This window comes from Phalacrocorax aristotelis, chromosome 5 (assembly GCF_949628215.1).
Source record: "Phalacrocorax aristotelis chromosome 5, bGulAri2.1, whole genome shotgun sequence".
In the NCBI taxonomy this organism is placed as follows: Eukaryota; Metazoa; Chordata; class Aves; order Suliformes; family Phalacrocoracidae; genus Phalacrocorax; species Phalacrocorax aristotelis.
This window is the reverse complement of record NC_134280.1, coordinates 35,567,806-35,592,608: the sequence shown is the minus strand read 5'-3', so window position 1 is coordinate 35,592,608 and position 24,803 is coordinate 35,567,806. Positions and strand designations below refer to the sequence as shown.

The 24,803-nt window shown below is 36.1% G+C and overlaps 1 protein-coding gene across 4 annotated transcripts in view; it reads right to left on the bottom strand.

Moving 5' to 3' along the window:
- HIBCH (3-hydroxyisobutyryl-CoA hydrolase) overlaps positions 1-24,803 on the bottom strand; it is a 46,414-nt gene that overhangs the window by 13,154 nt on the left and 8,457 nt on the right. For all 4 annotated transcript variants that reach the window (XM_075093938.1, XM_075093937.1, XM_075093940.1 and 1 more), the window contains 4 exons: positions 8,722-8,800; positions 3,510-3,655; positions 2,498-2,584; positions 457-515 (listed from right to left, as the gene is read on the bottom strand). In XM_075093938.1, coding sequence (XP_074950039.1) covers positions 457-515; positions 2,498-2,584; positions 3,510-3,655; positions 8,722-8,800 — 371 coding nt within the window. The remainder of the gene's footprint in view (positions 1-456; positions 516-2,497; positions 2,585-3,509; positions 3,656-8,721; positions 8,801-24,803) is intronic.

Genomic DNA, 24,803 nt, shown 5'->3' with positions numbered 1-24,803 from the left:
CTCCCACTTACTTCTCCTTCCCTTTCTGCTATGCAGAAGTTCCAAACAATCATGGAAATGGCTTTATACCAATGAGTATAAATGCACTACATAACATTTCCTGTCCAACTGAATAATTACTCCCACAAATCCCCATTCAATTTCTATAGAAAATGTTGATTTGAATGTGCCATAGGGTAGTTGTTTAATATAATGGTGATGAATCAGGCAAATATGGTCAAGTATTTAATATACTGACAAGTGAGATATTTAATGAGCTTCAGATGAAGCTCCCTAAAGACAAAAAGTTTAACTTTTAAGTTAAAAAGACAAAAAAGACTAACCTGAGACAAAACAAACTTTAAGACAAAAAAGCCTAACTCGAAATTCATTTCTGTCACCTTATCTGTGGAATACTGATACTGGACTTAGGTTCTCTATCCAAAAGAAGAAAAAAGTAGAAAGATTGATGAATACCTGTTGATCTTCTCCATATGTTCATCAAGTACAAACTCCTTTTCTTGATCAACTTTGCTCTATTTAAAAAGCAAATACATATTTTACTTGGTTATTTTAGACTGAAACGCTTATCAGTACTGAAAAATTTCACTTGTGTTACAGAAATATAATAATTCATAAATGAACATTTAATATTCATAGGACACCAACTTTTTGATTAATTACAATTTTGCTGTGTGTATAAATGAATTTGTCACTTTATCTTGTGAATATAAAGATGTCACCTCATAATGCAGTGCTTGCTCTGAGCTACTATGTATGCATATTCGACTGGGCAGTTATCTTGTACACAAGTAATCATGATTATTCTATCAATAGATTTCTATCAGATATACTAACAAAGCCAGTGTAGATACATCTACTCAAAAACCTGAGAATTAAAAGAAGTTTTATTTTCTTAAATATATAGGCATGTATATTTTTATTAAGAAATAAAAAAGACAAAATAAAAAAGCATTTATCTTTTCTCTGTCACCTTACAAAATTTAATTTAGACAACTAATGAGTGTGAAAGATCTGTTGGCCTTATGTGGAAAGGCTGTCAAAGTTGTTTCAGATCTTCTGGCATTAGGGGGTTTAGGACATAAGCAGATGTTTCACTAACAGCAGCTGAAGCTGAGAAAGGTTCCCTGTCATTTCAGCTCAGATAACTAAAAATGCAGCGCTTCCTTTTCCATTCAATGTCATCTTGTAAGCCTGTATACTGCAACATATGATCACTCCTATTTCATAGCTTTCTATTTTCTCAAAACAATCAGTACTACTGTGTAAATTAGCTTACTGCATTTATTTTTCTAATTAATCTTTTTATATGAATTTAGTAATTCCAAAACAGAAAGAGCAAGATTAGACACTGCTAAAGTTGTTAAAGCCAAACAACTGGGGAGTTACACTTAGATTGACTGAATACATTAAATCCTGATGTGACTCCAGAAGTTTCCTTTCTTTTGAAATGAAATTACAATGCACATCAAAACAGCTAAAATAGCCACTGAATAAACTGATTGTAATGCCAAAACCTTTTATTTTCACACCCATTGTCACATGGGGCTAATACAAATACTAATTATGTATTATCAGTACAGTTACATTTGCTTCCAAAATCACAACAGAGAACTATGGCTTTGTCCACTAGGAAAACTGCACCTTTCTCCCCCTGAAAACATTGCTTTAAGACCTCAGATGCTTTCCCTACAAGGTATCTGCACTCTGCTAATACTCACCTGACTGATAACTGCTGTGCTTTCAATTACCTTTCAATTATCTTTCAATTATCTCAAGGTTACAAACATATAAAATATTTGAGGAATTAAAGGAACAACTTAAGCCTTTAAATTCGGGCTTCGAATCTGGACTGCAGGTGGTCTGCATCAAAATAATGCTAAAATTTATATCAAATGCATCAGGATAGCAAAATATTTCTTCAGGTCAATAATGATTCTGGAATGGAAATATAACATCCATTTCCAAGTGAGCAGTGTAGTATTTAATAACTGGCACCATAACTTCTGCAGCCTCTGGACTAGGACAGTAGTCCTACCCGTCATTTGTGTTTGTCAGAATCACTGAATTTCAGGCTAACTCCCCAGATTGCACTTGCCATCACGTACAACTCCCAGTCTGCTAGTGGCTATGTTTTTTGTCTTCTGCAAAGTGTGCTAGAAATCCAAGAATAAAGGGAAAAATTAAGCAGGAATATATTTTCTGCATCATCATGCTACTGGCTGGAAACTTATATGCACACATAGACAGAGAGAGAGCTGATCACAATAGAAGTTTGAGGGGTAGCCAAAATGAATAAAAAGTGAAAAAAGACACTTCAATTTTAATTTTGACCACTGTAGGCATTAGTGCTACAAACTGCTGTTTAATAGAGTGCAAAGAGTTGGTGGAAACCCATTATTTTTTAATGATAAACAATCAGTAGCATAGATAAAAAAAGAATTCGTATTTACATATATTTAACAATATATTTAACTTCAGTAACTGATTAGATTACCTTCATATGGTAAGAGTTCAATAAGTCTGCAATGTTTTCTGTTGAAGGAGATTTCAGTGCTATCAGGTCTTTCTCTAAGGCAGGTAGCTATTAAAAATAAGATTCATTAAAAGTAAGTAAACCAACATTTACTTCTTAGATTATTACTGCTATGGTAATCATGCTGTGTAGTGTATATGTATATAAACACCCCCTCACACCCCCCAAACTTTCGGACAGATCTTAAAGAGGTACCAAGGAAACAACACAAGGAGCCAGAGTTCACTTTTCAATGTTGAACCATCTGGATTTAATTATGTCTGTGGTGATCGGCAAAGAACTCTGCTTTGGGTTCTTTGCAAAGAACCCCCAAGGCAGTGCTACAGCTGCAGCAGGTAAAGCCAGCCTACAGCAGTCTGAGAGGGAAGAGCAGAAGCCTGGCAACCGTGCTATGCTCAAAATAGTAGCTAACCAGCTCCACAATGACAGTCATAGGTCTTTACAAGAGGAGGAAAGCAAGTCATTGCTTTTCCTTCACTTATGTCCATGCAAGTTATTGGAATGTTATGACTCTGACTTTATCACATATACTAATTTTTACACTTTCTTACAGCTGCTGTAAGAAACAAACAGGATATCTGTTAAGGAGACTGATAAAGAACATATTAATGGGGTATTACCTAGATGAAAAACTTTGCAGTTGTATAAATAATCTCTAATTTCAGACACTGTTGTCTAAATTGTACAATTTTTCAAACAACTTCAATTATGTTCAGTAAATCATGCACTTCAACAGTAGAATCATGAAGACAGCAACATTTGCTCCTCTTCCAAGCAAAACTGTCACTAGCTGGCAAGTGTTACAATGACAGCTTGAGAGTATCTTATGATCCCTGTTCACAGTGCACAGCCAGCTAATATAACTGCACCTCTGCATACACTCAAGTCGGTAGAAGTATATTGGTGTGCGCTACAGCTCACTTGTCATTATGGTTGTAGGCTGCGCCCTTGTCAGCACTTGTTAGCAGCTTACCTTTTCCGAGTCTACAAAATGCGTAGCAATGCCAGCTTTTAGTACATCTCTTCCTTTCAGCCTAAATCCTGTTAGGGCAAGGAAATAGCCAATCTTTCCTGATAGTCTTGGCAAGAAATATCCTCCACCTACGTCAGGAAAAAGGCCTGTAATAAACAAAACAAAACAAAAACTGAAGGGGGAAGAACTTGTCCTAATCATGCATGTAACTTAGTAGCTATTTATTCTTGCCTCACTTTCATCTCCCTGACTTAGACAGGGCTCTCTTGCCCAAGTTTCTCCTTGACTTGGTTTGACATTTCTCTGTCATCAAAACCCTTCCTAAAAGGAAGCCCTTGAACACCTTCCAAACTCTATCTTTTCCACTGGCACATAATTTACAGCCATATATCAGACAATAGTGTTCATTCTATTTGCCAACAACTTGAGACATTTTTAGATGCCTGAAGAATCAAGGGTGCTCTCAGCAAAAACCAGAAGTGACACAAAGAATTGTGGAATAATTTGTGCAAACTTAAATTGGATGTTGCTTTTTCTCAGAAATCTTCATGAAATCTCTTTCAGAGATTTCTCTGAAATCTACAAAAGTATCAAACAATGAAGTTTGAACAAATTTTGGAGCTGACAATTCATTAATAGACCAACAATATTGCCAGGGTCTTCCTGAAAGTGGAGGCACAAGATGTTGCCTGGCTCTTTGATAGGACTATGTCTAACCTGCAATTTTAAAAAGTTATAAAATTTTCCAGTTTAGTGACTGTCTTACATCTAGATTTTTCTAAACCTACAGAGTAGAGTAATTTTTAAGAATTCAAAGCTGTGGATAAAATTTAAGACTTTTAAAAGTTGCAATTGAAAAATATATAACTACTTTTATCAAAGTTTAAATATTTACAGTCATCATTTTGTCAATATCTACCTTATTCTGTTATATACATTAATCACCTATAAATTAAATTCAATCACTTTTTGTAACTTTTAACATATTTAAACTTAAGAAAACTTAAGCTTAGCTGTATCAATCTCAGAAATCAAAATGGAAAGGAGCAGTGTCCAGTTACCACTCCAAAATAATCATCAGTGGTGCATTCACGAAACTGAAAGTCTTTTGAAGAAATTGAAGGTGTGTTGTTGTTCTTTTTTTAACTTTGAGAGAATAAATGAAACATTAAAATGAATTTAGAAGAATACAAATGAGCAATAAGAAACTCAGAAAACACTTGCCAAGGCAGAGGTATTAACTGGGAATATTAAGATGCATGTAAGGAGCTTAAATGGGGTTGTGATAGAACGTGGTCATTTTTCACTCACAAGTAATTGCTTTCGGTCAAAAAACAGTTCATGTACGTATTATAGAAAGACCCTGTTACAAGTAGTTTAAGATGTGGCAAATTAGCGGTCCATGAATATTCCTCCCTCTTAGATGCAGTCTAAGGGAGGTTTCTTTCAGACAGCTTCTCTTCGGTGTTTTCCTCTTCTCAACAATCTTCAAAGTTAATCAATGCCTTATCTTCTCACCCATCTCTCAGCTTCTCCTCTGGTTCCTTCTTGGTCCTCCCTTAGTTCTGCTGCCTCTGATACATCACAAAGTTGTTTTTAGGAACCACTTCCTATCAGTTATAGTTGTAGTATTCTATTTCCATTCCCACTGATGTGTATGTTGCCATTAACTGATTTATTCCTCATCCCACAGGCTACTGAGACATACAGAGATCCTAAAATACTGAATGTCTTGTTGGCACCTTTTAAAAGCCCTAAGCTGTATTAACCCCAATTCACGTGCTGAACAGTCTACTCTGCATTTTACCTTCTCCATTTGAGCCATCGTAACTACACTGTTGATGCCAAGACTGCCATTTAGTTTTATGTTTCTATTAATCTGTCTCCCCTTGGCTACCCTACTACTGCAAACAAATCCCTCCTTTCAAAATGAAACTTCTCTTACAAATGCCTTCCAAAGCAAAAGGCAATTACATTACTCTCCCCATCCACCAGGAATGCAACAGGAACAACCTTTTTCTCTTTGCTGTAATTAAAATACCACTGCTGAAGTACTATTCTCCCCATGCTCCAGGAAGTTTCCAGAGGAAAAACCATCTTCCTATTGGGACCTCTAGGGGCCTTCCACATAGCCATACACAGGGAAATTAGTTCTAAATAAACTGTGAAGTTCATTAGCTTAAGTTGCTTTAGAGGCAAATAAAACTAAACTGAATGAAGGTTTCTTTAATTACTAAGGAATTTACAAACAGGATTAGTGAGGGTGTAACTAATCCACCTTAAATTTACTTGGTTGCATAAATGTAGTCTGCTATAGCTTCTACTGTATTCTTTTCAAGGTGCCTGTCTTCCTTTCTTCTTCTAATTTTACTCCTCTTGTCCCTGTTCTACATATTCCTCTTAATTCTCTAAATAATACTTTTCGTATGTTTCTGTTTTTTACTCTGTTTCTCTTAACATATTCCATGTACTTGATTTAGCACACCCCTCCCCCCCTTTTGATAGCATTTACCAATTATTTCTCAAATCCCTACTTAAATAAGAGAAGAACTGAATGTCTGCTGGGCTGACCAGGCTAAAAGCCTAAGCCTGTAAGGCTGACTTGCAGTCTGTGCTCCAAGACCAATGCAACACGCTTCACTGTAATCCCAGCTGTGAAACTCGGCAGTTGCCAAGCATAAGGTAAAGGCAGTGCCACTCCTACCTTTTCTTGCAGAGGTGGTTGGCGATTTATTAGAAAATGACTTACAGAAAGCTAAAAGCTTAGAGGGATATACAAGAAAGTGTCCGCTATTATTATAAAAATCACCTTGAAGCACATTTCTTGCAATATACTTTCATTTTTCCTTCTTCCCACCAGAGGTTTTTCCACACCATCCTACACCTGAGCTGCTTTCCAGTGCTTTATCTTATCTATGTTGGTTACAAATTCCTACAGTCTTTTATTTCTGTTTGCAAAGTGGCATTCTATCTATATCCTTTTATTTATGGTGGTGTATAAAGGCAAAATAATTGTGTGAAAATGTAACAGCTGAATGAATGCTTTGTTTTCATTTCACAGAAAAGGTGTAACACTTACTGAAATAAGTGAATGTATGATAAAATCAATTAATACAACATCTAGACACTTTAAACATAAACCACAGAGATCAACACAGCTAACCCCTTAAATCCAAACAGATTTCAGTGGTTTTACTTCTAATTGATCCTAAAAGGGTTTTAATTACTTTCTTTCCTAAGCACGTTCTAAGTTTTTCCTTTACACGTCTTCTCAGTCTATTTTTGTTAAAATAAGTCCTTGTCAACACAAGAAATGTATGTAAAGTACATAATTTTTGTTCATTAAGATTACTCATATCCACCTTTGAAGAAGAAAGCAAAGAAGGTATTGTTATTATTGGAATAATTTTATATGCCAAAGAAACCTCTCTTAAAAAAAAATTGTTTCCTTCAAATGGTTTTCTTGTACAACAACAACTGATCATCAACTTCAGGAGTTCAGCAAATTCATGTATATTGTATTAATTCTTGCGCTATTTAGTTTACTAAGTTTTCCTTCAGCAGAGAAAAATGTTTGGAGGGCTGCAAGAATTTTTATCTCATCCCAAATATTCTTATTCAGAAAAATTACATGACATCAGCTAGCAGGAATTGCTCTATTATTTTTTTCAGGAGTTAAAATGATAATGAACTTGCTTATATTTGGGGGGTTTATAATGTCAGAATAAGTCTTGTGAAATGTCTCATTCTGGCTGGATAGCAATAAACAATAGATAACGTGTAAGACACCATTTAAAAATATGAGAAATGCTAGACCTTTTAAGCATTACTAACAGGGGGCACTACAAAAATCCAATCATTAGCTATGCGTGCATTTCAATTTTAGTAGTAATGACATTATTGTACTCAAAATATTCTCAACAAAAGCAGAATATTACAACTTTTATTCTCTTTTCAGAACTGAGTCCCAGTATTATTGTTTTTTTGGTTTTTTTTAATATTATTTCTTAGTCTTAACAGTACGTAACTGTCTGGAAATTCTTTTAAGAAAATAATGGTCACTACTCCTTACCAGTAATTCTTTGAGGTGAAACTAAGACTGAACCTAATGAGCGTTGTGTCTGGTGCCATTTAAGCTGTTTAATCACCAGGTAAGGTTCCATATTCTGAAAAAATGTGTTCAACAGGGCCACATATTACAGACTGGCCTCATTCTACTGCTTGAGGATATAAAGATAAGAACAATTGCAATCATCCTTCAGGTGCCCTGCTTTGGAAAGATGTAGAAACTAGAAATTTTGCAGGACAGAAATGCAGTTATAGTTTTGAGCACTCTTCATAAACATTGCTTATAAGCTGGGAGAAGGGATTTGGACGCTGATAAAAGCATTAATGGAGCATATATGCTGGATAGTAACAGGTTCAATGTGGATACCCTGTTGGTGCCAGGACTGTCTTGAAGGGAAATGTGAATTACTTCTCAGGAGGGTTCACTTTATTCTGACTGACTTTTCTGGAGCCATACCACCATCTTCATATAGCTCTGAGACACAACATTTTCTTTTGTACATCTCAGAGTTGACAAAGCAGCTGTAGGATCAAAAATCTCAAGGTATGTGTTGCTATTTAAAAAACCAAAACACACACCCCCTTAAAAAAAAAACACAAACAAAAAAAACCCCAAAACTCAACAGCCCCCAAAATGATGACACTGTGATCTCACCTGCAGACAATCTGTACACAACTGTAATGCATCTATATTAATAACCTACTTCTTGTAGATGGAATTCCAAAATCTGTCTCATTAACGTTGCAGATCAGCTTGTAGTACAGCCAGTTTGACTCATACTGAGCTCCAAATGTAAAGTTGACACGCTTGCACTGGGATGTCCAGGATTTATCTGCCTACATCTGTAGCAAACACTTAGCTCCTCAGATCTACTTCCGTTTTTAAAAAACTGTATCCTTGACAGTCTTTGTGTCAGTCTAAACAGTAAATCCAAGGTTAAGAACGTCAGTGATAAACCCCCCAGAATACAGGTAAGTTTCTACTAATTTAATAGAACATACTTTCTATACATGGTCATCTCCAATTCCTTTTTAAAAGTCTTTAATTATCGCCACTGCTTTCAGCCAAAGACGTTTCATCCTGATTACACAAACAGTGTAACTTTAAACTTGTTAACATGTGGTAAGCTGTTAAAATACTTACCTATTGCTGTTTCTGGCATTGCAAAAAGTGTCTTTTCTGTAGCAACTCGGAAATGTCCATGGACTGAGAGGCCAACTCCCTGTGCATGGACCAGAAGCAAAGGACATAGTTATAAAACTACTGGTAAAAATAATCATAACCATAATCCTATGTAACACCTCTTGCTTTGCTCTACAGTTAAATAATATGAGATTTATCATGCACATCTCAACAAAACATTAAAAGGACTTTTACGGTTCAAACACTAAAAAAGCATCATATTACCTTTATGATTTGGCTGAAATAGCATTCTATGCTTTAAAAGCATCATCAATTAATGCTTAAATCATCATTTATGATGAGTCATAGAGATTAACTTCAAAAACCCATGAGTGACAGCAACAACAGAAACAAGTGACCCCGTTTTCTCCATTAGACTACTAAGGGAGTTTACATCCTTTTTCTAATGTTACCTCATGTATTATTTTTGCACATACATCAAATGACCAACAAAAGAATCGCCAATACTTTTTGAATATACATGAGTTGCACAAAGTTGTAATTTTAATACTTTTAACTATTCTTATAATATGATGACCTACTTTATCAACACGTAAGTATTTTAAGCAGGAAAAGCCTTCAGTGTTATTGATTAAAATTCAAAGTATGTTGTTAGAAACTCTTATGTAACCTGGGGACTTTTGTTTTCCAAGTCAGAAACAGAATTCACATTTCTAAGTATCTAGCCTTATTCTGTAGCAATCCTTCCTGATGAGACACTTCCCTCAAGAGCAGAAGAGCTCCTGGTGTTGTCTATCACATATTTCCTGATTAGGCAGCAAGCAGCAGCAAGCCCCCCCCCCAATATCTATTTTTCAGTGCACACAAAATTAATTTAATTTAGAGAAATGTTCAATAGGCAAACTGGCAAGTCTAAAAAGAAATTATTATCTGACAAAACTACTATTATTTAGTAATAATATTTGAAGTAATCCAAGAATATTTGGATTACTGGGCACAACAACACATGGTTAAAGGAGTCTCACTTCTCAAAGCTTATCTACATGATATATGTCAATAGAAATGTATGTTAGATCCTACCTGGAGACAAAACCCTCCACCAAATATTTCACAAGAAGTTTCTTCATACAAATATTTTCTCTCTGCCTTTCCGCTGTTGCAGCTTACTTCCTTTCCTCACTGTTAAATTTCCCTTTGCTTAGTCCTCCTAACCATCCTATTTTTCTGTTAAAACTAAGATATCTTAAATATCATTGGCCAAAAGAAGTCATTGTCTAATGAAGATGTAACAGGTTTTTACGTAACATTTCTAATTGTTTAGATACTAGAAAAATGGCAGTTCACCCAACTAAGGCTACTAGTCTTCGCAAACATCTTCACGGTATTTCATACTATCCATCAAAAAAGTGGGATTAACTGGGTGATTGGACCAGCATTATATATTTGATAGGCCTTTAAGGAGAGAGTAGAACATAGTAGAAAATCTTTTCATTTCATTTATCTACAGAGATCTTTGGCTGGATTTTACATTAAAATTTTTAAAAGTTGTCTCTAGTAAAAATTACATCCATTTCCTCACACCATGCTCATGCATTCTTCCCTGGCCTCTCTTACAGTTCTGCCCAGCAAAAAATTAATTGTCACTGCTTATTCCATTGGCTGATACATGACTAAATTTTAAAATATCTTAAAGTTTTTTCTGTAAAATTAACTCTCAGGTTTAAGAGAGATGTATGAAGTTTATAAGATTCCAGTCTAATTTCCTGAGAAATGGACACTTAAGGTAATTGGTTATTGTACTTGATTTTATATCCAGAGACAAAGCCAAATCTATACACATGAAGTACTGCTGTTTCAAGAAGGCAAATGGGATTTGAGCAAATATCTGAATCTTATTTACATAGGGTACAATCTTATGTCTCATCCCTTATCTGTCCTTCAGCCCTGTCACCTGAGGACAGGTCAGAGGTGGTAGATCTCATCTGAGCAGCAGCAAGGGCAATGCCCCTGTATTTAGTTCTCTTGCAAATGCAAAGCTACGTATAGAGCTACGTTCACTCCTAAAACAGCTCTAGAACTCTTAAACAAAACGGAAATGTGACTTCATTACTTCCAACTTTTTTTTTTTATCATAACAGCATATTTTCACTGCCCTGGGTAAAGGCTTTACTACAGCAAGAGAAAGCACAATATTTCTGCTGTTGTTTTTATGCATGTTCAGCAATAATGACAATGAAATAATAAAGAATCATTTGCTCTAATGCTTAAATTAATTTTTGCTAATCCCATATCTAAGAATACAAATCCTATCTATCATAAAGCATTTTTTTTCTGGCTTATTTTCTAGACAGTCAGAAGTTTGTATAAGGAGTAAAATTTTTAGCTTAAGTATTAACAAAGCCTAGAGTGTGAACTCCATGAAGAGAGCTCCTCTTCCAAACTTGTTCTTTTTTATAGTGATAAAAATAACTATAGAGTTTTAATAATAAAAAGTTGAAAGGAGTAATTTTCTTTTGAAAAAAGTAATTAAATCAGATTTCACCTTCTCAAGTGCTTAAGCCATAATTGGATTTGTTTTCTAGATAGCCTTCAAGTTTTACAGTATAGATAAGAGCTCAATTTCAGATGTACATTTAAAACACTAGAACTGTATTTTCTTCTTATCCATATATAAAGAAAATGGTGCAAATATGTCCTTACTTCTTTGAAGATAATTTCTAAGAAATCCAACATTATGATAAAATTAGGAGAGAAAAATGAGTTAATGCTTTGAGGGTACAAACTCCAGTAATGTATTAAACTGGTGATCATATGCTTTCATATGTTCATTTGCAACTTCCCAAATAGTTATTTTAACACATTCACTGTATGTGCCTAACCTTCTCCATCTAATACAGAGGACAGAGGCTTATTAGTTTAATAGTATCCTGTACAAAGAACAAACTCTTCCTGTCAAAAGTCTAAATGCATTCCTCCTCCATTTCTGGGTTTTGTAATTTTTTTTAATTTAACTGAAATATTACACAGTTGGAGTCCCACCTAGGAGGCCCTTCACACTATTAAAATATCTGCAGTTGGGCTGTGTTCATTTCACCAAATAGTCACCGCAGTTACACATACAAGTCTCGATGCTATAATGTCTTTATTAAAATACACTATAGATCCTGCACTGCCAGAGTCCTACCTCTCATGATCTTCAACTATATACTAAAGCTAATGTCTTCCTTCAGACTTTTCCAAGATAATAGATCCTATGGTGAATCAGGCTTATTTTTTAATCCAGATAGTTTATCATAATACTGGCATAAAACTTTTTTCCCACTGACAGCTGAATTTTTGAATTTTGTGAAGGATACTTAAAGAGTAAGACTAGAAAATAAGGAGTTAAGAAATTAATAAGCAATCAATTCAAACAATCTTTCTGTAGGGTGTATGTATGAATTAATCAAAAGCATACATAAGAGCAGAAATGGTGGTCTGGTAATGTATTACTGGAGACAGATTGGCTATGAAGGTGTTTGGTTACAAATTAGATTTATTGCTACATGGATATTAAGATATTAACCTTAAAAACAGTGTGTTACAGCTTGACTATTACCCTCAGCACACCGCAAGGAGGCACATTAATACTATAGACAGTTTGGTCTGAATTCATGAACAAGCTTCTGAAAAAAATCAGTAGAGTATCTGAGTTTTACTTCCCATACACGATTTTCTACTCAATGCCATATTTCAAAAGTCATTATGCGACTGTGTATAGAAAATTTATCATTGATTTCCATTTTTGTTCTCCTGATGAACACAGAACCTTAATAAAAGTATTTTTCTAATGAAAAACAAGGTGCAAATCACTGGTAGATGGAGAAATGTAATACAGTTACTATAAATCTTAGAAGTTCAGTTGTAGCTGGGAGGCTGTATTATCTTAGATTGAGAATGATCCATATTAGTAAATCAGAGAACTCATCACATCTAGGGAAGTTATTAAGAAATTGAGGGCACCACAACAGAGAACCATACAGAGCAAAATAAATATCCCCTTCCTGAATGACATACATAAACATCTGTTCACATATAGAAAAGTAAATCTGTGTCACAGCAAAACCATAAATCACACTTGTCTATTTACTAAATAACCTAATCAGACTGTAAATGACTCACTGCCTAGGAAAGCATAAGCAACAGAATAAAAGAAATACAAACAGAAAAAGCCTTCAGGAATGTTGCTTGTGTCATCTTCACTGGGCTGACAGAATTTTTAGCTGTTCAAGCAAACGATTTTATGATAGTACCAGTATTAATATTGGCTGCAGTGAAACTCCTGTTTTAACAGTGCACATCCAGTGATTGGACTAATTTTTAACTGCATGAGAATACAGTTTCTGGTAGGGCTGGATCCACACAAGAAATGTGGCAATCAACAAACAAACTGAGCATAACACAACAAAGGGCAAATATATCTTAATACAGATGTGTGAAAATAGCCAAGGTGCAACAAAAATGTTTTCAAAAACATTAGTTGGCAGAGTAAGTGACTGGAATTGATTCAGGAAGCAGCAGGAGCTTATAGCTATGTTAAATCAAAAAGCACTGATATAAGAGCATTACCCCCTGCATCCAGACACAGCAAATCTTAAACTGAATCAAAATTAATCTTTGTTCATCATTCATGTTATGGACCACTGCAAAGAGTATAATCCACTTTATCTTTAGATACTAACAGACAAGATGACTTAGTGAATCACAGCAATGCAGCGTAAAAATCAATCTGGACTAAGAATATAATTTGCTTTGGTTGATGACATATAATCAACTTTATAAAAGTATTTTTTAAAATATCATTTTTTATGTGTTTTTTGTGAACTTTTCAATCATTTAGTGTGGTATTTTAAAAAAATATTAATGTAATATAATTTAAATCTAAAATATTAATTTCTACATGTTGATTATGTATTAGAGATTCTCAGTCCAAATTTTTACATATAGAAGCACAACAGGTTGACTGGAGATATCTGATGTTTCACTCTTAAGTATTTTCCTTACAGCCTAGTGCCAAAAAAGCAAGAAAGCTTGTGCTATGATTAGTGACCAATATTTGGTGAATACTCTGACGCCTTGTGGCACAAACCAGTGACACAGCCCATTCCAGTCATGTGTTTTCAAAAGTATACTTGTATCTTCACCATCGATTCAAACATAGTAATAAAAAAAACCCCAATTTCTGAATATCTGATGATGAACTACCACCATTACTTGTTCTCTTGACCCCTAATTATTTAAACAATTTTGATCCAACTACAGTAACAGTAATCATTTAGGTCAGGTTCTTTTTACAGTGGAACTTGGAAAAAAAAATACATAGGCCATTCTGTGCACCAGTGCTGCTACAATGAGTGTCCTTTATCAACAGAATTTATACTGAATTTTTAGAAGCCCGGTTCTGATTTTTCTACTACCAGCCAAAATTTATCAATGATTTTAAACCATTTTTATTAGGGTAGTTATCTGCAATATCCATTTTTTCCCCTGCAGGGGAATGATCTGGTCTTCTGATGTGAGCACCCATATCAGTGTTGTGATCCCACCCGGTGGACCTTACAGAAGCAGTGGGTGGCAGTTAAATGCATCCCCCCGCCTCTGCAGCAAGGATTGAGTGCCTGCAGTTTCACGTCCTCCCTTTCCATGTACGTTGGCTTCTCCAAGGCAAAAAGGAGCAAGCTGAACACTTTGGTCTCATGGTCCAGTCTGGCCTACAAACACTGGCTCAACAACCGTGATGCAAATGTAAAAACAAATAACTGCTTCTGATTACTCAGGATTTTCTGAAATAATTTATTTCCAGAATTACAAATGTTCTCCTTGTTTATTTTAACTATTGTATATTATTTTCTAAGACTCACATTTAGTAAGCCTACAAACTTCCTGGCAACAAGAGTCAGTTACATGCATTAAAAAATACCCTTTCATGTCAAATGAAGCAGAGCTTTTTAAGGACACCAAGACTTCTGCTGCTACAGAAAGAAAAAAGATGTAAGAGGACTTAGACCTGAAAAGCCTGTAGCAAATAATTACTAGCCAGTGAAACTTTTTCTATTGTTAAATTTGAAAGCCTTCCTTTTTCCCCAATGTTGTTCCCCAGTGTTTCCCTATACATAACTGGCCACATATGTATCAGGAATAGCATGGCCAGGAGGAGTAGGGAAGCAATCGTCCCCCTGTACTCAGCACTGGTGAGGCCACACCTCGAATAACAGGTTCAGTTTTGGGCCCCTCACTACAAGACAGACATTGAGGTGCCAGAGCATGTGCAAAGGGCAACAAAGCTGGTGAGGGGTCTGGAGAACAAGTCTTATGAGGAGCAGCTGAAGGAACTGGGGTTGTTCAGCCTGGAGAAGAGGAGGCTGAGGGGAGACTTTATTGCTCTCTACAACTGCCTGAAAGGAGGTGGTAATGAGGTGGGTGTTGGTCTCTTTTCCCAAGTACCAAGTGATATGACAAGAGAAAATGGCCTCAAGTTGTGCCAGGGGAGGTTTAGATTGACTACTAGGAAAAATTTCTTCACTGAAAGGGTTGTCAAGCACTGGAACAGGCTGCCCAGGGAAGCAGCTGAGTCACCATCCCTGGAAGTATTTAAAAGATGTGTAGATGTGGTGCTTAGGGACACGGTTTAGTGGTGGACAGGGCAGTGCTAGGGTTGGACTCAATGATCTTAAAGGTCTTTTCCAACCTAAATGATTCTGTGATTCTATGTTCAGAAGAAGACAGTAACTGTGGGGTTTTTATTATTTCTAAAAATCTGGAAGACAATCTCTGTCCCTATCACCTAAAAATGTAGCTACTGCAAGAAAACTGTATGTCCAACTCACCACATCTTGATGTCTGAAGGGAAGGCAGGCAAGTGGGACGGAACCCATTTCGACAACTTGAATCAACGCGTAACTACGGTTTTAGGTTTTTTCTTAAAACAAAGAAACACTTCTTGTTCTTAAAGACCAGCACATGCAACAGAACTTTATTTAAACAGGGACACAGTTATTTGGGATGACAGGAGTGAACTGAGGGGATTTTGTACTGATGTTCTATTTCCCAGGAAAAAAATGCTTTAAAAGTATAAGTCAGATTAAAACTAACTCAAGGAGAAAATGAGCATTCAAGTTCTTCTGGAAATTAGAAAAAAATCAGAAATATGAAAGGATGGAGAAGCAGGCAAAGATAATTATCTTCAGAACTTTTTCCCTTGATCTATAATAAAGGGGAGGAGAGGGAAATAATGAGATAACTGTCAATATAAGACTAGACATCTACATAAAGGCCTAGAATTAGAGAAAAATACTGGAACTTTTAGCAAGAAAGAGCCTGGTGTTAAATAGAAAGAAAAAAAATCTGTGCAGAAGCCTGAAAAAATCTCTGCAACAACAGTCAACAGTGCAGGGATAGGAAAGCTTTCCATGAAGCCAGAAATAAAACCTCCTTTAAACATACATAGGTTTCAGGGGAAAAAAAAATTAGAAAGTATGTCTTAAAATTTAAACTTTAGTCTCAGGGTAGACAAGTGATGTTTGCTTTATGATATGACCTATATGTCATTGCATTGGGCAGGAAGGCAAACACTTGTTCTGTCATTCTAAAATACTAATGCAGTACAATTGTATAATACCACATCATCAGCATCTGTTCTGGAAGTCTGCTTTACTTTTCTGGGTGTAAAATAGTGGCATCTATTCCTTTTCATAGTGTACATTAAACAACTCAGTCATTGCAGATTTGGGAGAGGTAGGGGAGAGGAATTTTACTTACTGCACCAGTACTGACCCATAATTTAAAATACCTGTTTTCCAGACAGTGCTTTATGATAAGCCCTTTGGGGAATAACATCACGTGCAAATCGCTGAACATTCAGTGGTTATTTTTTGTTGATGTGAGAGCTGCTGATATTAGAGTCCAATTAGCTACAAAATGAAGCGTACCATTTGTCCCTAGGATCATATGCAGGAGCTTAGCAGGCAGACCAACGGGCCAGATGGTAAATATACTGTAGTATCGGCAAAGAGCGAATCCTTTCTTAGTATTGCCTCAGCATTGTTTTCAACATACTGTATTACATAAGCTAAGTGGTACACAAGTCAATCTCACAAAGACTCGTTTCAAAGTACAAGTAGTTACAACTTAAAAAATCTGTATTTGATATTACAGTAAAAGCTGCCTTCAGCTTTGAAGCACTGGCAACAAAATGGGCCACAAGCTTCTACGTGGTACACATGCATGAGTTTCCAGAGGGAGGGAGAGAGGGGGAGAGGAAGAGAGAGAACTGGAAAGCAGCTTATCTAGGTTTAGTATGACAATTACTTTTACTTCAGGGCAGATTTTAGAGCATAAATTAAAACAAAACAAAGATGTTCAAGTTTCAGAGGACGATGACCGACAAGAGGCATGATATATTTATAAAAAAGAAGAAAAAGATGAATCAGGAGACATCCTGGGAAGCACTGACATTTCTAAGTTCTAGATTCCTAGCTGTAAAAAAGGCTTAAAGGGGTAATAATGTCCATTACAGTATAGAAGAGCTGTGCTATCTAAAACAATAATTTTTCATGAACTTTTATATGCTGCAGTTACCCACAGCGCATATTTATATTGTATATTAATAACTAATAAGCAGAATTCCTGTAGTTTGCAATAAAATTTGCACCACACATTAAACAACAAATGAATAGCTGTTTGTTCTGTGAGCAACATCCACCTGTGCACTTCATGAATGCACACTCCTCTAATCAAAATTTGTATCACAAGCGGGCAAAAAATGTGAGATTTTACGAATATGGTTAATTCTAATGTTTGCTAGTTTTTGAATGTTAGCCTCAAATGCTGCTATCTACACCTCTGTATAAAAGCTATACGCACAACTTATATGAACATGCTAAAAGGAAACTAAAAAAAAACAGATGGAGGAACATATTATAATGTGGAGGAAAATGGGGAGCTTCCCGCCCTCATTGTATTTCACATGTCTGAGCAATATCAGAAGACATCTAAATTAAACATTTATGTAGCAGCTGCCATTGTTTCAGGCTATAATATTTGTCTGGCTGCATTTTCTGCAGATTCTTTATTAACAGTTCGCAGTTCAAGTGAGATCGTGACAAAGTAAAGCAGTTGGTTGTCTTTACACTTCCCACCTTCCTCTTTCAGGCTTCAGTCACTTTAGCTAAACATACTGAAATGCCAATATTCAATGGTTTACAAGATTTTAACTTTAGTTTTAGATACAGGCTCACAACTTCTGAATACTTTTTATGGAAAAGAACAGGCAAACATCAGGTGTTATGTTCACCATGATTTTGTTTCACTACTCTGCAAGAAAAGCAATGCCAGGCAAGTTGCTCAGAAGGAAAGACTCTGTGTAGGCATCCGTACCCACATATAGCACAGAGAGCAAGGGTGGACCCTTCTCTTCTACTTTCACATCACCGGGAGCTGGTTTTGGTGGTGGGCAGATTCAGGCTGTGGACCACTGAAACTTTGAGAAGTTCCCTCTCTTTCCTCCTCCCACCTACTGCAGCAGTCCAGCCGGTTGTAACTCAGGGCTAACTCCTGAAGCCTGGGAATAAAGAGTTTTATTTGTGGTTTCGATCTGCACAGTGAGAAAGGTGTGTTTTTCCTTATGCTGCTTCGGTCCTGACTACAGAACATCAGGCAGTCGAAAAACCAAACAATTCCATTTTACAAATATGTAATTTAAATTCAACATTGATGTTCCCTGTTTTAAATATATTTTGGAAGAAACAAGGGAAAAAAAATCTTACTTGCAGACTTATGCCAGAAATTTTACATATATGTTGGTAGTGAAAAGAACACTCTGAAAGAATTACAGCCACACAATCTGGATAAAAATGGGACAGGATAAGGACAGCTATTGCTCAACACCAGCTCCTTTGTGTACTATAATTCTGTTGACTAAAACTAAAACAGGCTGCTTATGACATCACTACTAATTTACTTCATAAGAAATATTAATGTAATAAGAACCGTTGACCAAATCTTGATAAAATGTAAGTTTAGACATTTGTAACTACATTGGTAGAATCCCCATGGCACCTGTAACAAGCCTCTAAGAACCCTGTTCAAGAAAACATCATATTAATTTAGCTGTTGGAAAGTGTTCACTGCGAATTACATTTCTAATCTCAGTAAACTCTCTTAAACTTGTACTGTATATATAAGCCCTCATTTTCTTTAATGAATGTGGTCCAGATCCATCAGTGCACTCATCTATAGGCAATATATTACATCAGGTAATATACAGAAATGCTAATAAATAACCAATATATTAAGTAAACCAAATACTGACTGAACATCTTCCTCTCGATAACATTTCGAGTAGTTTAAAAAAATGCAAGATGCAGCAGGTATTTTGATTATTGAATTGGAAAACTTTTTAGATGTTTTTTCTATTAAATAAGCATTGGGAAAAAATGTTACAGCTTAAATTACATGCAAGCAGTGCAAAGTGTAAAAATACTCCTGAAAATTTACTTCACCTCTCACTGTAAGAAATCCCTTTATTTTAGGAACTGGCCTTCTTTTCACATAATTCTTATTTCTGTGATTGAGAATTATTTCTATTAGAAATACCAATTTTTGAAAAAGATGACAACATCATATGATACCTTTGGGACAAACTCCTCCACAGCTTTCAGCTATTTATTCCATGCAAGAACCTCAAACAGCTAAGTAGTAAGTGAACATGTGGCACTAACATAAAAAAGTAGAGCTGAATGTCAGGTACTCAGTTCACTCCTCTAATTCAGCATAAAAAGATGCAGTAAGTCCAAATCTGTAGCCCAGAAGGAAAGCACAGACTGATGCACAATAGAAGGAATATTTCCAAACCATAGAGTAGGTTCAGGAATTTGGCTGCACCTGTTCCCTGGAACCCCTACATAACCCCCTGATTAAAATGACACTGTCACTCAGTAAGCAGCATTCTGAAAAAGCCTTGTTTTGAACTATAAAATTTCTGACGCTTCCCTGTACACATTATATTTTCCTCTCATAAACAAACTAGGGAATCATAGCCTAGATGATATCACTATGAAATAGAGGGCACAATCATCTGAAACTATGTGAAGAGTTACCAGCAGTTTGCAATCAAACTGAGAGGGCATCCTAGTTGAGGTCATACAGAAGCCAACCATTAATGAAGTTTTATTTGGCATTTTCATTACCTGCTTGGATGATGAAATAAAATGGATTTCTGTAACTTACAGATTGCTTTTGGGGAAGGCAAACACTTTGAAGAGCAAGATCAGAATTCAAAACTATCTCACTTTGGAGATCAGACAGAAACTAACAAAATGAAAAGAACTACACTCAAGAAAGCAAAATCAAATGCCGGGATTATGTTTTCTATGGAATAAATGCCTAGATGTTTTTCAGGGGTTTATAGCAACCATGAACTTAATACAAAGAATAATTCCATGCTGTTGCAAAAAGAAATACTCAAGCTATCAAGCTACAGCAGAGTCTCTACCAGCAGGCACCAAAGGGTTGAAGTGTACCCACTCAGCCTAGATTCAATACACCTGAGAAGCCTAATCAGATTGCTGTAGTGGAGCTATCAAAGGCAATGCCAGCTGAGAGGGCAGTCAGGTTTCCTGAAGGAGGAAATGAATACTATCTTTCTTCTTCTTGATAGTCTTTGAGGAAAAGGGTAGCTCCATAAGACTGACTCTTTGGCAAACGAGTTCTGATCAAGGACAAATATTTTAAAATTGGTAAAAGGTAAGTGATAAAGAAGCGTACTGTGATGGAAGTTTATGTTATGCAAGGAGAAAAGAGGTAAGAGTAATAGCTTTAAGAATAACTAGAAGTGGTGGACCCGTAGCACCTGATGCTTTGAGAGGCTGCTATTTATATGAGCTATTTGTGACAAAATATCTGTGTAATTTATGGGGGATAATTCACAGAATCACATGTTGGAAGGGACCTCAGGGATCATCTAGTCCAACCTTTCTAGGAAGAGCACAGTCTAGAGAATATGGCCCAGCACCCTGTCCAGAAGACTCTTGAAGGTGTCCAACATGGCTGAGTCAACCACTTCCCTGGGGAGATTATTCCAATGGTTGACTGTGCTCTACTTTGCTGCTGAGTCCTCCAGCTTAAATAGGGTCTGGTCTCTGGTAAGGAACTGTAAAGTACACAAATTTGAGAGATTCCAGAGGACTGAAAGAAGACCAAGAGACTTAATCTATAGTAAAAGCTGAATAACTATCCTTATCCCTTTCAAAGAGAAATAGCTGGGAGCAGGGAATGCAAGTATCTCAAAATGGTCTTAAAGAACTGTGACTAAGACAGGAATATATTGATTACACATACTAAAGTCTTAAATTAGATGACAGGGAATCTTAACTTGAAAGAATAACTAAGCACTCATGTGGGATATCTAGAAAAAGCAAAATTCCTGCTGTTGGGAGAGTTCTGAAGGCATTAGGCAAAAACCTGCTAAGCAATCATCTAGCTATATTTAACCATACTTCAAGTGCAAAAGAATAATCCTGAGGCTCCTCCCACCTCTATACTTCTGTATAGTCTAAAGCTTAAAATAGTTGACATTACTACCTGAATGCCTAACAAAGACTCAAACAGTACTTTAAAAAATTTTACTTCCTAATGGTCACCTTAAAGATACTCTGTGTAAGTAACCTAGATGTAGACTCTCAGCTGAAGTAAAAGCCCTTGCCTAAAAACTGTACTGCTAGATGTGTTGACAAAACTAATGAAAAACCCCTCATGAACACAAAGACCCAATTAACAGGTTGTCCTCTCATATTCACAGTCTGTATACCCAAGGCCCTTCTCTACTGGGGAGAGAAAAAACCAGCAGTCAGTATTGCATACTGTTATCACTCTCACAAACTGGGCCCTAGAATCCGAGGGAGTCCGGGATGGATATAAGGTTGGGTGACCTTTATCTCTTTAAATTGTGAGCTATATTAAAGTTCTATCGTTCTATTACTCTCCCTAAACATGAAGATTAGAAAATAAGATTCTCAGAGGAACTCAAAGCACAGGGCTTTGCAAAGGATTTGAGAGAGCTGGCAACCCTATCAAGCTCCAGTTCTGTACTGAAAATGTTGCACATTACCGTATAAGTTAAGGTCTACTTGCCCAACAGGAAGATGTTTTCTCATCCTTAAACTCAAAGCATTAATTGTTACGGCAAGAAGTGTAACATAATGGCATAACCTTTATAAATCCGTAACTTGCTAAAACAAACTTTAGAAATACACTGTGTAAGAGGTCAGACTGAAGGATTAAGTCCTGTATTTACTTATCCAAAGCCAAGAACTCCTGTGTTTGAGCAACAATCTTTACTCATCAATAAAAAAAAATTAAGGCCTATTTTGGCCTTATTAACAATCAAACACATAAGCATTCAATCATATTAGACAATAGGCCTGACAGCTGCAGATTGCTTTTCACAAAATTCAACCACGAAACCAATTGCGTTAGGCCTTTCTGAAGAGGAAGCCTACTTAATGTCAAAAAACACCAGATGAACAGAGAGGTGAGTATGATCACTGACGGCTATTTAGCACTATGGTTCTGAAATAAAGCCTAGCTCAGGAAGTTTCTAAATCATGCATGCTCTAGAATAGGGTACTTTGTACATGCTGTCGCAGATTCCTCCCTAAACTAAAAACAATGGCCTTCGGCTCCTGAAAATTATGTACATCTGCTTTGGCAATATGCCACTAAAGTTTTAGGTACACTTTACATAAAGTTAGCTCAGTGACCTGGACCACATTCATTAATTTCCAAAGTCTATGCCCTGTAGTTTTATGTTTGGGGTTTGTTTTTTGGTTTTTTTTCCTGTTAAATATTCACCTTGAAGTCTGAGCCAAATCATCCAAAAGCCACCACTCAAATCTGTCTAGTGTACTTTATTTGGCTCTGAAACACATCTAAAATACATTTTAAAAATACTTTTCGTCTGTTAGAGTATCTGAACACTAATATATTTTGTACCAAAGCCCTATCTAAAAACATATATTTAGAGTGAACTTATAAAGCACACTTCTATTCATCTCCAAAGAACTCAGGAAAAGACTGGAACTTTTCTAGAACCAAGAAGCCCAAATTTAGTACCTCAATTACAGACAATAATACTGGGGGAGGGGGGAGGTATGTTTAAATACTCTGCATTTCTTGTCTATTGTTAAGGTATTTAATTTCAAGGAAATAAAAATGTATGGATAGAAGTCAACTAAAATAATTTGAACAGTAGTTTTTAGCAACATGACAGTATGTGCCCAGTGTGTCCTTCAACAGTATATGCCCTTTAGCAGTAAATGTGGTACTTATAAATTGTTTCACTATTTTTTAATAAAATGCAGTCATCTTTGCTTCATCAAATATACTTGCTAGTTGAACCTACTGCTCTGAATAAGTACAAAAAGATTAAAAGATACATTTATATTGAATATCAATTTTTCATGAACTACAGGAGTATAGTCAAGAAGGTGCAGAAAACAAGCTCCACAGCCCCATCTGTTGGCTAATTAAGCTCTGAAGAGAGCCATCTACCAGCCGCTAGCCAACAAAGCTGAAGTGGAACCATTTCATTTTTTTGATACAATTCCAAGTTTAACCATCACAAATCTGCTATCTGTGCATCCGTAGCAACTTCTACTACCTAAGAACATGATAACTGAGTCTCTAATACACTGTGTGATTTTTAATTTATTTTAAATTAGAACAACAGAGCACTCTGTGCATAGAACTGCTTTTTTGGGCAAGATTGAGATTGACTTGCTTGCATTGTCATTCATAGATAAGCAGTCTATAGTGAAATTGCAGTGTTTAAGAGGTGTTCCTTGATTTTCAAGCCCAAGCTAAAACCACTTGCTTCTAAAGCCAAGGACTGGAATGTAAATTTTTCTTAAAGGCATTTCCTGTAGTTTGTAAGTGACAAATCTTTCTAGCTCCCACTGACTTGTTAGGGACTAAGATAGCCAGATCTTGAGCATATGAAATAGATGAAATATGACCTGATTGTGTCAAAAACATAGATCCTAGCATCTGAGTGATTTAAAACAAAGCATCTAATTATACCATGAATAGAACAACTCCTTCGTATGAATGCAGGTCTAGTGAATAATTACAGTAGAACAGAATACTTCCTTCCATACTGCAAGCAGAACAAGGCATCAGTATGACCATGACAAGCTCAAGGGCTCTTCTAGTGGTTTTAACTGTAAAATCCCACTGCAGTGAACCTATTTGTACTGCAATAGAAAAGAGCTGCTGCAAGCCTTAAGCTTGGTTAAGATCAGTTGTGATGGGGCTCCCAGTGCTGAAAATGGTGAGAGAAGGGGGTGGGGGAAAGATGGGAGCTAATGCACTCTTCCCATGTAAGCACTGGTCCACTGAGAGGAATCAAAACAAATCTTACAGACAGGGGAGGTGGTTGAAAGGAAAAGCATAGAAGACAGCTCAAAACTAACACAAAAATTAATCGGTGTTGAGAAATAGTACTGCTGATCTCCTTTGTTAAATTATCTGTCAATACTTCCATGTACTGCCAATGACAAAGGGGAAGGAAAAAAAAGTGTGTTGATGAAAATATGCACTCCTGTAGGAAGGACATTATCTCAGAGTAAACTGCAGCTGTATTAACAAGTGCAAATTAAATAGCACTCAAGGTTAACAAAAAAAAAAAAGTTTAAAAGTAGTCTGGCACTTGAGACCTATCTACTTGTTCCCTTAAGTTAGGCTGCATGGTTGCTCAATCAAAATCTAGTCGCCTACCCCCAAATGAAGATAACTGCTACTAGTATCATCAAACTGAGGATAAGCAAATAAGTTGTCATTCAAATGCTAATGGAAATTAAACTCTGTTGAGCTCCCACTGAAATTTGGGAATCCTGTACTAAACTCTGGGTAACTAACTGAAGTTTCAGACTAACTGCTGTCTCTGAAAAGCTCTTTAAAAGAAAGGCAACTAAGATGATCCTGCATTACTAAGATTCTTTATGATTACATCAGGTTCTTTTCAGTCAAAAAAATCACTTTTGTTTCAA